Source organism: Dictyostelium purpureum (assembly GCF_000190715.1).
Source record: "Dictyostelium purpureum unplaced genomic scaffold DICPUscaffold_325, whole genome shotgun sequence".
NCBI classification, from domain to species: domain Eukaryota; phylum Evosea; class Eumycetozoa; order Dictyosteliales; family Dictyosteliaceae; genus Dictyostelium; species Dictyostelium purpureum.
The window spans coordinates 15,018-30,565 of record NW_003519661.1 but is presented as its reverse complement, the minus strand read 5'-3'; the positions used below and the strand labels follow the sequence as shown (position 1 = coordinate 30,565).

Sequence of the window (15,548 nt, the reverse complement as noted above, 5' to 3'; positions counted from 1 at the left end):
TATTTTAAAAAAAAAAATGGAACCTTCTCCATATATTCAAAAAAAACGATAAATAGTTTTAATGTGCACCTATCGTTCTACGGGCCATGCCAACTACTTTATCAACTCCTTCCGACAAACCTAACCATCTAGGGCGGTAGCCTTTCCTTATATGCACCAAGACCAACAACACCATCCAATCCTACAGCCAAACCAACAGGCAAACCAACAGGCAAACCAACAGCTACACCAACAAATGTTATTATTACAAATGCAACAACAGGCACAACACCAACAAAATAGTCAACCTAATCAAATAAACCCAATTGGGCAAGTGAATCAGTTGAATCAAATGGGGCAAATGAATCAAATGAACCAAATGGCACAAATGAACCAATTAACTCAAATGGGGCAAATGAGCCAAATGGGACAGATAAACCAAATGGGACAAATTAACCAACAACCACAACAACCACAGCCACAGCAACCACAACAAGGAAATATTTTACAAAACCCACAACAAAATATTTCGCTAAATTCAAGCAACTCAATGTTAAATATGATTGGATCAAATGGTTTAGCAAATATGGGAATGCAAATGAATGGAATGTCTTTAAACCAAATAAATCTTGCACAATTGCTTCCACAACAATTCAATAACTCACAACCAAATATGTATACAATGAACCAACCACAAACAGTACAATCACAACAACCAATTCCTTCACCACAAACAAATAATAATTTACTTTCAAACAATAATAATCCAGCAACATCATCTCCACTTTCAAACGATACTGAAGAGCCAGCATTAAAAAAGTTAAAAAAAAATAACTCGAACAATACTTCCAAATCAAAATCCAAAGGAAAGAAATAATAGCAAAAATATATATAAAAAACTGCATTTTTCTTTTATTTAATAAATAAATCATTTGTACAAATTAAACTATATTTTATCTTTTTTTATTTTCTTATTATTATTTTATTATTAAAAATTTGATTGATCACATTATAATGTGGAGGCTGGTCTAACATCTGAAAGGTTTTTAAAGAAGCCATTGACTGGTGGATTTGCAGTATTTGTTGCTCTGATATAAAGATACATACCCCAATAAACATCATTTAAAGTAGCACCACCTCTTGTGAAGTATTCATCAGCTACACCCTCTAATCTAAAGTTAACGACCTTAACGAAAAGATGTGTTCCATCAAAATAATATTTGGAACCATCACCACTTCTTACAGCAGCTGCTGATGTAGCTTGTGTAAAAGTTTTGGTAGCTGATGATGGGGGATAATATGTATAATAAGTTGAAACAGAGAATGTTGTGCCTGCTGGATAACGAATAGCTAAAAATACATAATGTCCAAATGGAACTTGCTTCATATGAACATCCATACTATTTTAAATAAATAATATTAGTATTGGGGTATTTAAAAAAGAACTAAATAATAATATTATTTATTATTTTAAATAATTACCTTGCTGGTTGTCCATTTGTGAAATAAAGATACCAACCCATATCACTTATACCAGTAATACCAACATTATTTGTAATAGCGGTTTTTCTTTCATCAGTAATACCACTGCCAAATAATGCAACCTTACCGACTTCGATTGAAGTATCATACTCTTCACCATCAATAAGATTTGGAACAATTACATCAAGATTGGCAATTTCTTTTGTTCCTTTATTACAAACATAGCAAGCCCAATAAGTATTGTATGAACATGAAGAGTCAAAGTTCCACCATGTGTCATGAGAGCCAACAATTGTAGTTGCAGTTCTACCAGTGGCAGTTCCATCAGAATCGATAAAGTTAAAGTATCTACTGGAGCCAGTGGTATCAACTTTGTGGCCAATTCTTTGAGCTGTAGCTACATTGGTAAAAGAAATATTTCTGGTTGCTGAAATTCCTTGTGGTTTGAAGACTATTAAAAATTAAAAAAAAATTAATAAAATGAAAAAAATATTTTAAATGGTTTAAAAATCTTACTATCTGAATGGGTCATTGAAATGAAAACTTTGTTATCTTCTTCATTATTAGCTGGGTTTGAAAGTGCAATAAAGTTTCTGAAGTTAATATTGGTTACAATAGTTTGAACTAAGGTGTCATAAAATTGGAAACCCTGACGATTATATCTTGTAGATTTGGATAGAATGTTGCCTGATTGACCATTAACAATAGCGTTTGAAAACCAAGCTTCACCAAAAAGAGTAGCTGGACGATGGCAATCATGACTTTCTAATGTGACGACTTCAACTCTTTCACCCCAATGATCTAAACCTCTATTGCTTAAAAATACTTTGGTATTATTAAATCTCATCCATACTTCGGTAGAATCTTCGTCACCATTTAAAAATGTTTCTCTTGAGTTTCTTCCTGAAGAGTATTGTAAAAGATCATTTGAACCATAGGAAAGTTGACCGCCAACATAAATTGATCCACCAAATTCCCATGCCATACCAGAGGAAGAGGCAGAGTTACCTTCAAATACTTTAGTTGGGTACTGTGATGGTACCATAGCAACACTACGATGATTACCAATTGGGGCTGGAAGATTTGGGAAAGCAAAACCGGCTATTTTTTAAAAGATTTGTTAATTAAAGTTGTTTTAATACAATTAATAAGTAAAATACAAATATACATACCCCAACCACCTGAAGCAGAGTTGCCAATAATAGTATTCCAAGCATTAGTAATATAGAAAACACCAGCAGAAACATCAGCTGGTTGACGGAGTAAATCTGATTCTTCAAAATCTTGACCATATTGAGTGTAACCGGCAGCACTTTGATAGATTGTATGAACAAAAGCACCAAGGTTATAACTTAATGTATTATCCATTTCAACACCATCTTCAAGGTAGTAGCAATGGCCCATGGCATTAAAGGCAACATTTCTTGTAACGGTTAAGTTGTTGGTACCGTGGATAGTATAGCATCTATATATTTATAAATATTAGTTTCATGTAAATATATAGAATAAAAATCTAAACATACCTATAATATGAGTTTGTTACAGAGCAATCCGAAATGTAAGAGTTTGAAACAGTTTCGGCTAAATGGAAATGAAGTGGATATCTGCCTATAATATATTTGTATAAATTTTTGTTAGAAGTATGTTTTAGGAATTGTTCATTCTATATCATTATAAAATTACCTTTAATATTTTTTTGACCCATTTTATTTAATCTTAAACCACTAAATTGGCCTTCACCACTAACAATAACATGACCTCCAAAGCTATTGGTTTCTGATGATGCAACATCGCCTTGGAAAACAATTCTTCTCGATAATAAAGCAACTTGGGATTGGTATTCTTGACCACCATAATGGTAATATTTTAATGATGTGGTAAATTGGATAACCTTGCCTTGAATTGCTTGGATAACTTTAACTTCATTTTGGTCGAATACCTCATCTTCTGGGATACTTGTAGTTATTAAAACCTCTTGACCAACTTCCCAATTGACAGAATCTATAAATATTTTAAATATGATTTAGTATTTTGATTAAATAATTATTTATTCAATATATTTACCTTGAACATAAATAGTATTATCACCAGACCAAGCAGTTGCAGCTAATTTAGTCCAAGTGTTATGATATTGTTTACCTTGAACACTAATGAAACCAGTATCAGCAACTGCAATACCTTTGCTTCCAAAGTATGTTGCAATGGTATCAGCGGTAGTTTTTTCACCATAGAATACGAGATTAATTTTACCGTTATAACGACACTTGCTTGAACCCATGGTTAATCTACCTTGAACATAGATATCCTTAACATTCATGGTCATATCAGCATCGAAAAATACTAATTCAGATGAAGCTGGAATTGTAATTTTGGTATAGATGTCGGTTTGAGAAATTGAACATGGTGAGACTAATACTTTAGTGTTGGCTGGAAGAACAATTGAAGATGATGGTGATGGAACAACCCCTCCCCAAGTAGCTGGGTCATGCCAGTGTTTTAAATCTGAAGAGAGGTATGGACAAGTGATTAAATCTTGAGCATCTAATGCACTAGGAGCCTTTGGAAGAACAACAAGCTCTGAGTCTTTGGTTAAAAGAGTTGGAGTGGTAATGGTTTTAGCTGGAATAGTGAATTTCAAGTTATTAAAAATAATTGAGGTTGGACCAACACCTGTAGAAGTTGTACGTTGGATTTGGAGAGCCATAAATGATTGACCAATATCAACAGTTGGAGTGATTGTAGTTGTAAATTGTACATAACTTGTTGAGCCGAAATTTCCTGTAATAACTTTTGAAAAAAGAGGAGTATGGTCACCTGCATAGAAGTAAGCGCTAGTATCGTGGACTGGATCAACATCTTTTGGATCGTAAAAATGAAGAGTGATGCTTGAGTATTGATTATTATTACTGCCTAAAGTTTGACCTAATTTGAAACCAAATGATAATTGATAGTTGGTATTTGCCTTTAAAGCTGGAGCAGAGTCTAAATAAAAGAGCATGTGAGAATCTGGTCCATAGTTTGTGTAAGTAATTGTAAATCCGGTTGTATCTGGTCCATTTACAATTGAAGTATCACTTTCACCCCAATGGGCCATATATCTAAGATTATTTGCATTTAAATTGAAATCTAAAGCTGGTTGTGAAGTTGAAATAGCTGGAGATGTTGGACTTGCAGACGAAGCTACTGTTGGTCTCCATGAGGCAGCTGTTGATTCACATGCTGATTTTACAACATTAAACTTACAAATAAATAAATAAAATATAAATAAATAAACAAGATTTTTATTTAATACCATTTTTTTTAATAATAAAACTTTCAAAAAAAAAAAAAAACCTTTAAATATTTGGATTTATAAAAAAAAATGGTGGTATTGAAATATTTTTCGAGTAATGATAAAATAAATATTTTACTCAGAAAACCGGTCTCCAATAGATATTTGCTTACGAAAAAAAATAGTAATGGGTTTTTTTTTTAAAATGGTTTTATAAACGGTTTTGATTTGCTAAAACGTTGTGAAGTGTTGTGGTGTGTTTTGATAAAAAAATATCGATTTTTGTATTTATATTTTTTTTTTTTTTAAAAAATAGATTTAAATTAAAATTTATTATTTGAAAATTTTTTGGATATTTTTAAAAAAAAAAAAAAAAAAATATATTATTTGGTGAAATGATTTCGTGCCATTTATAATAAAAGATTCGTTTTTTTTTTTTATATACACTATTTATATTAATATTATTTTTGTTTTTATTATTATCATAATTATTGAACCATTACTATTATTATTGCATGTTTTTATCTTTATGATCTCCCCAAATAAGATTATTTTAATTTTTTTTTATATTCACAAATTGATGATAATTATTAAAATGAAATTAAAAGGAAAAGGGAAATAAATAATGATTGCAATTCCTGTCGTATTATATAATTGAAAAAAAAAAATTTGTAAAAATGGTTTTTTGATAAAAAAAAAAAATTTTTGTTTTTTTATAGTTTTTTTTCTTGGAGGGAATTTTTTATTGTTTATTCTTTGCATATTTATTATTTTAAGCAATAAGATAGTTTTTGATTATATAACAATTAATTAATAAAAGAAATAATTAACATTTTTATTTTTAAAGTTTTTCATTGGAAATTAATTTAATAGTAAATTTATTATTAACCAAATGGGTTTATAATAAACAGACTAAATTTTGGATTTCGAACTGGACCTTCATCTCTATTTTTAAAAAATCCTCAAATTCAAATTCAAGAATCAAATTTTTTTACAACAGTGACATGGCCAGTTTATTCAATGACTAATTATTACTGTTTCCCACCCTTTTTTACAACCCCAATCAATTATTATTGAACCAAATTACAGACACAATGACAACTACCGCGGTATGTTAAAATTTTTTTTTTTTTTATAAAATTGGTAAAATTAAATAAAACATAATAATGTAAAATAAATAAAATAAATATAAAAATTATATTTTATTAATTATTTATAATATAAATTTGAGTATTTTTATTTTTTATTTAAAGAGTTAAATTTATCTTTAAACTCGTCTAATCTAAATTTAGCTTCTTCACAATCATTTTTGGCGGCACGTTCAATTAGATTCATTGATAACTTTGGATTTGAATCAAAGGTATTTTCAGCATATGCAAAAGTGCAATCAGCAGAACCCAATTCCATACCCTTCTTAAAAAGTTTTAATGCTTCATCCATATTTTTCTTTAACTCTATTTGTAACTTACCTAATCCGTGAAGGGCATCTAAATCTTTTGGATTATTATCGAGAACTTTTGAATAGTATTTAAACGAACATTCTAAATCAACGGCACCACCTACACCTTCCATTGCGAAACCACTTAAACATTTGCAACAATCGATGACATTTTTATTTTCGATTAATTCGCCATCAGGGCATTTTACATAAATATCCATATCTGCACCTTTTTCGAATAATTTTCTTGACATTGGTAAATTTTGTTCGCAATTATCACCTAAATATTTAATTGATGCATAAAAAAATAAACCTAATATATTAAATTAAATATAAAAAAATAAAAAATAAAGATTAATTAATTTTAATTAAGAAATTAAATTAAATAAATCATTGATTGATTGATTTTTGCTAAATTTACCTTCTGCTGAACCGTTAGAGGCTGCTTTTAAAAAATATTTTTGAATAACTTCTGATATTTGAGGATTGCTTTCTTTTTGTGAATATAATGCATGGGCTGTTTCACAAAGCATTCTATTTTCTAAATAGTTTTTAGGTATGCAATTGAACTCTGAAAGAAACTTCATGACAGGTTCAATAAAACCTTGTTGATCAGTGGTAACATCCACCAACTCATCAATAACTTTTTTATCTTTTATACCAAATGATCTCTCATTGATTTTTTTTCTATCTAATTTATGGGTTTTTAATAATTTAAGATTTTGCATTTCCTTATTTATAAATTTTAAAATGAAATAATAAAAAATAAATAAAAAATAAAAAAAAATTAAAAATAAAAAAAATTAAAAAAATATTTTTTGAATTTTATTTTTTTTTTATTTTACACTTTTATTTCATATATGTTCAATGAATAAATATATAAATAATTTATAAATAAACAACCCAACAAATAATGTTAAATTTAAAAATCAAAATAAAATTATTAAAAAAATAAATTCGATAAGATCTTAATAATTAATTTTAGAAAATAATTTAAAAATAAAAAAATAAAAAAAAATAAAAAATAAAAAAAAATAAAAAAAAGAAAATCTATAAATAAATATTTATTTTAATTTTAAAAAAATAAAATTCTTTTTAGATCTAAAAAAAAATATTCTAAAATGTAAAAATGTATTCGACTTTATTAACTTCATATTATTATTCATAACAACCTATATAAAAATAACTTTGAAAAAAAAAAAAAATAACAATATTAATAAAGGGTTTAATAAAAAATTATTAAATAAAAATTAATAATAAATAATAATAATAAATATAAAATATGGTTAGAAATATTAAAAATGTAACACTTTTTATAGTGTTGGGTTTATTAATAAACTATTCAATAGCTCAAGATTATTGCTCTTATTTAAAACAAGGTTTAATGTTTTATAAAGCCCAAAGAGCTGGCCGTTTACCAGATAATGATATTTCATGGAGGGGAAACTCTGTGCTAACTGACTCTAGTCCTGGCGGAAAATTGGACTCCAATGGCGATGGTGATCTTTCTAAAGGTTATTTTGACGCTGGTGATGGAGTAAAGGTAATTAAATCTATTTTATTAAATAAATATTTAAAACTATAAATAAATAACTAATTTTTATAATAAAAAGTTTGGATTACCAATGTGTTGGTCAATGGTAATGCTGGGTTGGTCATTTATTGAATCCCAAGCAAATATTGCATCATGTGGTTTAACAGATCTATATTTGGAGGATTTAAAATGGGGAACAGATTATATTTTGGCATCTCATTTGAGCGACAATGAATTTGTTGCACAAGTTGGAAATGGTGAGTTGGATCATTCTTATTGGGAACCACCAGAATTTATCAACTATGTACGTTCAGTATATACAATTAATCAAAACAAACCAGGAACTGAATTAGCAATGGAAGCAGCAGCAGCTCTCTCCGCAGCATCAATTGCATTTAAATCCTCTAATCCATCATATGCCTCTACTTGTTTAAACCATGCCAAAACACTCTATAACTTTGGTAAAACTTATCAAGGTGTCTACTCTGACTCTGTACCAGATGCCCAACCTTTTTATAACTCCTACTCTGGTTATAAAGATGAATTAGTATGGGGTGCCGTATGGTTATATAAAGCCACCAGTGATCCAAGCTATCTAAGTGATGCTGAAAACTTTTATCAAACCAACGGAATTGGATATAATGGTATATCAAATTCTTTTGACTGGGATCAAACTGCAGCTGGATCAACTGTCTTGCTCTATAAAATTACTGGTAAACAACTCTATGCTGATATTATGACACAAACCATGAAATATTGGTTGCCAGGTGGTGGTGTAACATATACACCTGGAGGTTTAGGTAAATAACTATTGTTTTATAATTTACACATTTAAAATTACTAACCATAATATTATTTTAAATAAATAGCATGGATTAGACAATGGGGACCAGCTCGTTATGCAATGTCAATGGCATTTATCGGTACAGTTTATGGTACAAGTGATTCATTACAATTTGCAAAGAAACAATTGGATTATGTTCTTGGTAGCAATGGTCAATCCTTTGTTGTAGGTATGGGCCCCAAATACCCAATTAACCCCCATCATAGGGCTGCTCACCACTCTACAACAAACAATATCAAAGATCCAGTTAATAATAAATACATTTTATACGGTGCACTTGTTGGCGGTCCTGGTTCAGACGATTCCTATGTTGATGACCGTGAAGATTATATTAAAAATGAAGTAGCACTTGACTATAATGCAGGATATGTCAGTACTCTTGCTTATTTTGCTTTAGGTATTTATTTATAATTTAATTTATTTATATTCTTTTGTTTTAATATTAATTAAAATGTATTTTTTCATCTATTTAAATAAATTAAACTAATAAAGGTTCTTCTTCTACTTCTGTTCCCACACAAACTCCTTCACAATCTACAACCCCCACACAAACACCTTCACAATCTACAACTCCCACACAAACCCCAAATCCCACACAAACTCCTTCACAATCCACAAATCCCACACAAACACCTTCACAATCTACAACTCCCACACAAACCCCAAATCCCACACAAACTCCTTCACAATCCACAAATCCCACACAAACTCCTTCACAATCCTCTACTCCCACACAAACACCTTCTCAAACCTCATCAACAACACCTTCTCCTACACCCTCACAATCTTCTACTACCTCACAAACCTCGTCCTCCTTTGAAAACCCTACTACAACAGGTAATGGAGATGCAACAACAGGTGTTATTTCCACAGGCACTTCAACCAGTACTGGAACAGGTACTTCAACCAGTACTGGAACAACTAACCCTGGTTTAGAAGGAAATAGTAAAGATAGCTCCGATGGTATTTCAATATATGATATACTTCCACTTTCTATTATAACACTATTTTTCATTTCTTCTCTACATTTAATGTTAGCTTAAATACTTTAAAAATAAAATAAAAGCCAATTTAAAACAAAAAAAGATTTTTATTTAAAATTTCAACAATTTTTTTTTTAAAGAGATATAATTTATTTTATTTTTTTATAAAATTAGTATCTAATAAAATTAAATTATAATTTAATTTTCCTTAAAAATAAAATCAATTTGAACCAACAACCTTAAATATTTAGATTTTAGGGAAAATAATTGGGATATAAAAGATAGACTTTTTTTGGGAAAAGAAAAAAAAAAAAAAAAAAAAAAAAAAAAAAAAAAAAAAAATTTTTTTTTTTTTTATTTTAAAATTTTTAAAAAAAAAAGATTTAAATAATAATTTAATTTTTGAATCTTTTATTTTCAAAAAAAAAAAAAAAGGGTATAAAATATTTTATAAAACAAATTAAAACATTCAAATTATACTCACAAGATATATAAATATTAAAGATAAAAGAATAAGTTTATATAAATAAAAAAAAAAAAGAAATGAAACAAATTTATAAAATTTTAACAATTTTTGTTTTATTAAGTTTATTGCTATGCTGCTCAATAGTATCCTCTGAAGGCTCTATTGAAGCCTCAACCTCAAAAGGAGGTTTGGATCCTACAGGAAGTAGTGCCACAGACTCAACATCCACCTCTTTGGATTTAGGAAGTAGTACTTCTGGTCCAAATGCTTCATCTTCAGAAAATACAACCACACCAACTTCCTCACCAAGTAATTCAACTAAACCAACAATCACCCCAAGCACAACTCCTTCCTCTACTCCAAGTTCTACTCCAAGCAGAACTCCATCAACCACAACTCCAACCTCTCAACCAACAGTTCCACCAACTCTCAATCCAGGTGGTTTAGAAGGAAACTCATCATCAGAAGGATCTGGTTCTTTCTCATTATATTCTCTTATTCCATTATCAACATTCACAATTATATTAATCTCTGCAATTCATTTAATACTTGTTTAAATAAAATTATTTTTTATTTAAAAAAAAAAAAATGAAACAAATAAAAATGAAATAGATATAAATCTATTATTTTAAAAAAAAAAAAAAAAAATAAAGATATATTTTTTTTTTTTAAAATAATTTTCTTTTATTTAATTTTTATATATAAAATATATTTTGATATTTTAATATTTTAATATTAAATTTTAAAAAATTTTAATTAAATTAAATTTAAATTAATTAAATTAAAATATAAAAAAATTAATTTTTTTATTTTTCCTTTTTTGGAAAAAATTTAAAAATAATTATTTTTAAAAATAGTTTGAAAAAAAAAAAACACTACAACTTGAAGAGATCTACATTATAAAAACAAAAGAGTAAAACCTGAGTAGTATAAAAAAAAAAAAAAATCTTTATTTACAATTCTATAATTTTATAAATAAAACATATATATAAAAAATGAAAATAATAAAATACTTTTCTCTTTTTATAGTAATCTTTTTGTTGCTTATTGTTTCTAATTGTCAAGATACCTGGTGTCATTCTAAACAAAGCTTGATGTCCTGCCAGTACCAAAGACCCACCTTAGTAATTCCCAACAATGATGATATTTCAACAAACAAACTGTATCTTGGCACTAATGATAATGAAAAAGTAACTATTTTTTTAATTTTGATTTTTTACTAAACAACTATAATATTAATATATTTATTTTTTTTAATTAATTAAATAGTTTGGTTTATCAATGTGGTCATTACAAGACATAGTTCCTATTACTATAATGTCAGTGTTTTTAATATCAACTGTTCATTTAGTATTAAATTAACAAGGAAATGAAAAAAAATTATTTAAAAATATTTATAATAAAAAAAAAATTTTAATTTTATTAAAAAAAATTTTGATTTTCAAAATTTTTTTTTTTTTTAATTTTTTTGTTTCATCTTTTTTATTTATTTATTAATTAAGTTTTTTATTAATATAATATATATATTTAATAAAATATGAACGATTTAGCACAACATCTTAATAAAATTAATGATTGTATAAATAATTGTAATGGTTTTGCCCTTGCCACAGAATTTTCAACAACAGAGATAATTACATCAAGACTTTATAAAACCTATAATACTTTATCGGCTGCAAAAAAACAACAAATACAAATAAAACTTAATAGATTACAAAAAATAGATTCAATAGTTAAAAGACAACACGACATTGATGTATTTGTTTCAAATAAACTTCCACAACACTATAATGAAGCTGCTTCAAATCGTTTAAGATGTATTTCTGCAATTTTCGAATCACAATATTCCGAAGCATTTAAACATTTAACAGAGGCAATAAAGTAAGTTAAAACAAACAAACAAACAAACAAAAAATAAATAATTACAAAGTTATTAATTTTATTATTTTTATAGCTCATTTGTCAAAGTTTTTGAGTTATGGTCATCAAATGTTTTATGGAAATTATCATTAGATCTTCGTTTATTAGCAGAATTAGCAACTGAAATGAATGATGATAATAATTTAAATAATAGTAACAAAATTGATTATTATGAAGAGGCATCAAGAACTCTTCTAAGTAAATGTTTTCAAGCTACAAATGCAGATAGAACTGCAAATATGGCCGAATCTAAAAAGAATGCAGCATTGGGTGTAGTAAATCAACTTTTTCATATTTATTTTAAAATTAATAATCTTAAACTATGTAAAAATTTAATCAACGCTGTTGAATCACCAGGCTTCCCATCATTAGACACTTACCCACTTTCACAACTAATTACATATCGTTTCTTTAATGGCCGTCTTTCTGTTTTTAATGGAGCCTATAAAAAAGCACAACAAGATTTATTATTTGCATTTAGCAAATGTCCTCAAACATCATTTAAAAACAAAAGGTAAACACAATAATCTCAATACTACCACTATTTTAAATAATACTAATATCTTTTTTTTTTTATAGATTAATATTACTATTTTTAGTGCCTATGCAATTGGAGCAATGTAAATTCCCAAAGAAATCATTATTAGAAAAATATAAATTAAATCAATTTATTGATATTGTACAAGCTATAAAGACTGGTAACATCAAACAATTTAATGACTGTTTATCAACCCATCAAAACTTTTTCATTTCAAAGGGTATATATTTAATTTTAGAGAAATTGAAAATCATTTGTTACAGAAATCTCTTTAAAAAAGTATATTTAATCCATTCAGGCCAAAGAATTCCAATCAATAACTTTTTATCAGCATTAAAATGGATGGAAAATGATTCAATTGATATCGATGAAACCGAATGTATTCTTTCAAATTTAATTTATAATGGTTACCTCAAGGGTTATATCTCACACAAAGTAGCTTTAGTAGTTTCCCCAACCAATCCTTTCCCAAAATTACCATTATAAACTGCAACAAAGTAAAAAATATTAAATAAAATAATAATATTTAAAAATAAGTTTGGTTTTTTTAAAATTATATTTTATTTTATTAAATTTTTTTTGGTTTTTTAGGTTTTTCTTATTTTTTTTATATATATAATCTACTTCCATTTTATTTAAAAAGGAACTATTGTTTTTTTTCTATTTTTTTTTTTTTTCCTAGTTTTTTTTTTTTTAAAAGTTTTTTTTTATTTTTTATTATTATTGTTATAACGTTTTATTAAAGTTTGTTTGTTTGTTTGTTTGTTGAGGTGTGGTTGTTAATGAACTGTTTAAAATGTAAAGTTAATTAGGTTGTTGGAGGTTGGATATGAATGGATGTGTTTTAATTATATTTCTTTATTACAAAATGATAACGATGATACTAATGTTATCAGTACTTCCACTCTTTAAGGCGTGTAATAATAATTTATCACTCATTTTTTGAGCTTCAGTTTCATTTAAAATTAAGTCGACAGCATCTTGATCAGATGTAACATCCCAAAGCTATATAAATAAAAAAATGACATTAATAAAACCATTTATTTTTTATGTAAATAATACAAATGTTAACTTACACCATCACAAGCTAAAATTAAGTGGGTGTGACCTTCATCAAATTTAATAGCACGTTTATATGGGTCACCAATAACGTATTCTTTCATTGAATGGTCACCAAGAGAACGAGTAACAGCAAGTATACCATTTACACGGTTATTTACAACAAAACCACCAGCTTCCACGATTCTCTTAGTTTCTTCTTGATCTGAACCTTTATGGTCATATGATAATCTTTCGGCAACTTTATTATGACTATACATAAAATAAATATATTAATATTATTTTGTAATATATATATATGTAAATAATAAAATATTAAATATTTACCAAACAACAGCACGAGCATCACCAGCATTAGCTATGTAAAGATATCTTTCACCATCGACAGGTGATTTTCTAATTAAAGCAGTAATTGAGGTGGTACCTGAAAATTGAATAGATTCTTTTTCGTTCATTTGTTTATCAGTTAAAAGATAACTATTTTTGAAGTGTTCTAAAACATCACCATTTTGATCTTTATTGAGTTCTTCTAATAAATTCTGCAATAATAAACAATTAATTAGTTTATATTATTTAAAAAAATTAATTAATTTTTTATAGATTAAATAAATTAACATACATTATGAAGAGTTTTAGCAGTGAATTCTACAGCACCTCTTCCACCATGACCATCATAAATAGCGAAATAACCTTGGGTTGGATCACCACCAAAGCAATCAATAATAACATGTTCATCCTCCATGGTTCTTCTATAACGTGGGTTCTTTTCAAAAGAGACACCAACATCACGAACTGAAAGAGTTTTAGAGTCCTTAGCTGGTGATTCTGGTGAATATTGTTGAGATTTTGATTGTTTTTGTTGTGATTTTGGTTGTTCTGGTTGTTGTGGGTTAGATAATGGAGTTGATGGTGTTTCATTATTGCTGTTATTTGATTCTGTATCTTCTTTGTTTGATTCTTCATCCTTTTTGTTAACATTTTCTTTATTTTCTATATTTTTAGATGAATCTTCTTTTTTGTCTTCTGTGATATCATTATTACTACTATTATTATTATTGTTGTCGCCTGTTTTACCCTTTTCAACTTCTAAACTCTTGTCGGCAGTAATTTCTGTTGCTTTGGTTGTATTTACTGTGTCATTATTATTATTAATAATTTCATCTTTAAGGTCGCTAGATGATGAATCGATCATATCTGTATTATTTTGACTCATTATGCTATTTTAATAAAAAATAATAAAAAAATTAGAAAAAGAAATAATTGTTTGTAATTTGAAAAAAAATAATTTTGGAGGTGTTTTGTTTTGAGGTGTGATGTGGATAATGGAGAAACATATAATATAGTTATTATAACACAATTGATCAATGATTAATAAAAAAAAATAAAATAAAAGCGCGGAATAATTTGTGTGTGGAAAAAAAAGATATTAATTAGATCTTGTTGTTATTATTTCTTTTGTTAAATTAATAAATTTTGTATGTGATTGATTTATTATGTGATTGATTGAATCTATTCTTTTTTTTTTTTTTTTTTTTTTTTTTTTTTAATTATTTTTCTTCAATTAATTTAAAAATTATTAATGGTGATAAAAAAAAAAAAAAACTATAATATATACTTTTTTTGGGGTTTTATATATATCTATAATTGATGGGTTGTGATGGTTTGAATTAGATCTAGATAAAACAAAAAATTGGTTGTTGTTCTAAAATACAAAAAATTATGATATATTATATAAAATATAAATTTTTTTAAAAATTTTTTTTTAAGTTTTAAAAAAAAAAAAAATAAAAAAAATAAAAAAATCAAAAAAAAATTTAAAAAAAATTTAAAAAATTTTAAAAAAAAAAAAAAAAAAAAAAAAAAATTTTATTTTTTTAAATTTTTTTATGAAGAAAAAAAAAAAATAAAAAATAATTAATTGTGTGTATGATTTTACTGCTATAATTTAAAAAATACCTGAGTTTCATTCATCGTTTATATCTATTTTTATTATCGCTTTTTTTTTTTTGTAATTCTATATATTTATTGGTATTA

General features: G+C 26.7%; 9 protein-coding genes across 9 annotated transcripts in view; 6 read left to right on the top strand and 3 right to left on the bottom strand.

Moving 5' to 3' along the window:
• The window catches only part of DICPUDRAFT_82823 (uncharacterized protein), a gene marked incomplete at both ends in the record, with an annotated part of 1,221 nt that extends 939 nt beyond the window's left edge, over positions 1 to 282 (top strand). Inside the window, one exon of the mRNA XM_003292150.1 lies at positions 133 to 282. Within this exon, the coding sequence (XP_003292198.1) occupies positions 133 to 282 (150 nt within the window). The remainder of the gene's footprint in view (positions 1 to 132) is intronic.
• A 98-nt stretch (positions 283 to 380) lies between these two features.
• DICPUDRAFT_92816 (uncharacterized protein) lies at positions 381 to 922 on the top strand. Its single transcript, XM_003292149.1, has one exon. The coding sequence runs from the start codon at positions 386 to 388 to the stop codon at positions 854 to 856; it is 471 nt and encodes a 156-aa protein (XP_003292197.1). The 5' UTR covers positions 381 to 385; the 3' UTR covers positions 857 to 922.
• Positions 923 to 988: 66 nt separating this feature from the next.
• Positions 989 to 4,756, bottom strand: DICPUDRAFT_156894 (uncharacterized protein; the record flags this gene model as incomplete). Its single annotated transcript, XM_003292142.1, has 7 exons — positions 989 to 1,379; positions 1,462 to 1,912; positions 1,978 to 2,562; positions 2,634 to 2,926; positions 2,985 to 3,069; positions 3,145 to 3,462; positions 3,526 to 4,756. 7 exons carry the CDS (start codon positions 4,754 to 4,756, stop codon positions 989 to 991), a joined length of 3,354 nt encoding a protein of 1,117 aa, XP_003292190.1.
• Positions 4,757 to 5,968: 1,212 nt separating this feature from the next.
• DICPUDRAFT_156893 (uncharacterized protein) lies at positions 5,969 to 6,898 on the bottom strand (the record flags this gene model as incomplete). Its single annotated transcript, XM_003292141.1, has 2 exons — positions 5,969 to 6,483; positions 6,592 to 6,898. 2 exons carry the CDS (start codon positions 6,896 to 6,898, stop codon positions 5,969 to 5,971), a joined length of 822 nt encoding a protein of 273 aa, XP_003292189.1.
• Positions 6,899 to 7,452: 554 nt separating this feature from the next.
• Positions 7,453 to 8,959, top strand: DICPUDRAFT_40165 (uncharacterized protein; the record flags this gene model as incomplete). Its single annotated transcript, XM_003292148.1, has 3 exons — positions 7,453 to 7,713; positions 7,784 to 8,504; positions 8,574 to 8,959. 3 exons carry the CDS (start codon positions 7,453 to 7,455, stop codon positions 8,957 to 8,959), a joined length of 1,368 nt encoding a protein of 455 aa, XP_003292196.1.
• Positions 8,960 to 9,059: 100 nt separating this feature from the next.
• On the top strand, positions 9,060 to 9,368 carry DICPUDRAFT_40169 (uncharacterized protein; the record flags this gene model as incomplete). The annotated part of the gene is made up of 1 exon (XM_003292147.1): positions 9,060 to 9,368. A coding segment is annotated over one exon (309 nt), but the record flags the coding sequence as incomplete, so codon positions are not given.
• A 706-nt stretch (positions 9,369 to 10,074) lies between these two features.
• DICPUDRAFT_156891 (uncharacterized protein) lies at positions 10,075 to 10,554 on the top strand (the record flags this gene model as incomplete). Its single annotated transcript, XM_003292146.1, has 1 exon — positions 10,075 to 10,554. One exon carries the CDS (start codon positions 10,075 to 10,077, stop codon positions 10,552 to 10,554), a length of 480 nt encoding a protein of 159 aa, XP_003292194.1.
• Positions 10,555 to 11,534: 980 nt separating this feature from the next.
• On the top strand, positions 11,535 to 12,941 carry DICPUDRAFT_156889 (uncharacterized protein; the record flags this gene model as incomplete). Its single annotated transcript, XM_003292145.1, has 3 exons — positions 11,535 to 11,878; positions 11,952 to 12,431; positions 12,497 to 12,941. The coding sequence occupies 3 exons, from the start codon at positions 11,535 to 11,537 to the stop codon at positions 12,939 to 12,941; spliced, it is 1,269 nt and encodes a 422-aa protein (XP_003292193.1).
• Positions 12,942 to 13,132: 191 nt separating this feature from the next.
• DICPUDRAFT_57785 (uncharacterized protein) lies at positions 13,133 to 15,284 on the bottom strand. Its single transcript, XM_003292140.1, has 5 exons — positions 15,130 to 15,284; positions 14,134 to 14,731; positions 13,842 to 14,053; positions 13,532 to 13,766; positions 13,133 to 13,460 (listed from the first exon to the last, which is right to left on the bottom strand). The coding sequence occupies exons 2-5, from the start codon at positions 14,725 to 14,727 to the stop codon at positions 13,317 to 13,319; spliced, it is 1,185 nt and encodes a 394-aa protein (XP_003292188.1). The 5' UTR covers positions 14,728 to 14,731; positions 15,130 to 15,284; the 3' UTR covers positions 13,133 to 13,316.
• Between the last annotated feature and the right edge of the window lie 264 nt (positions 15,285 to 15,548).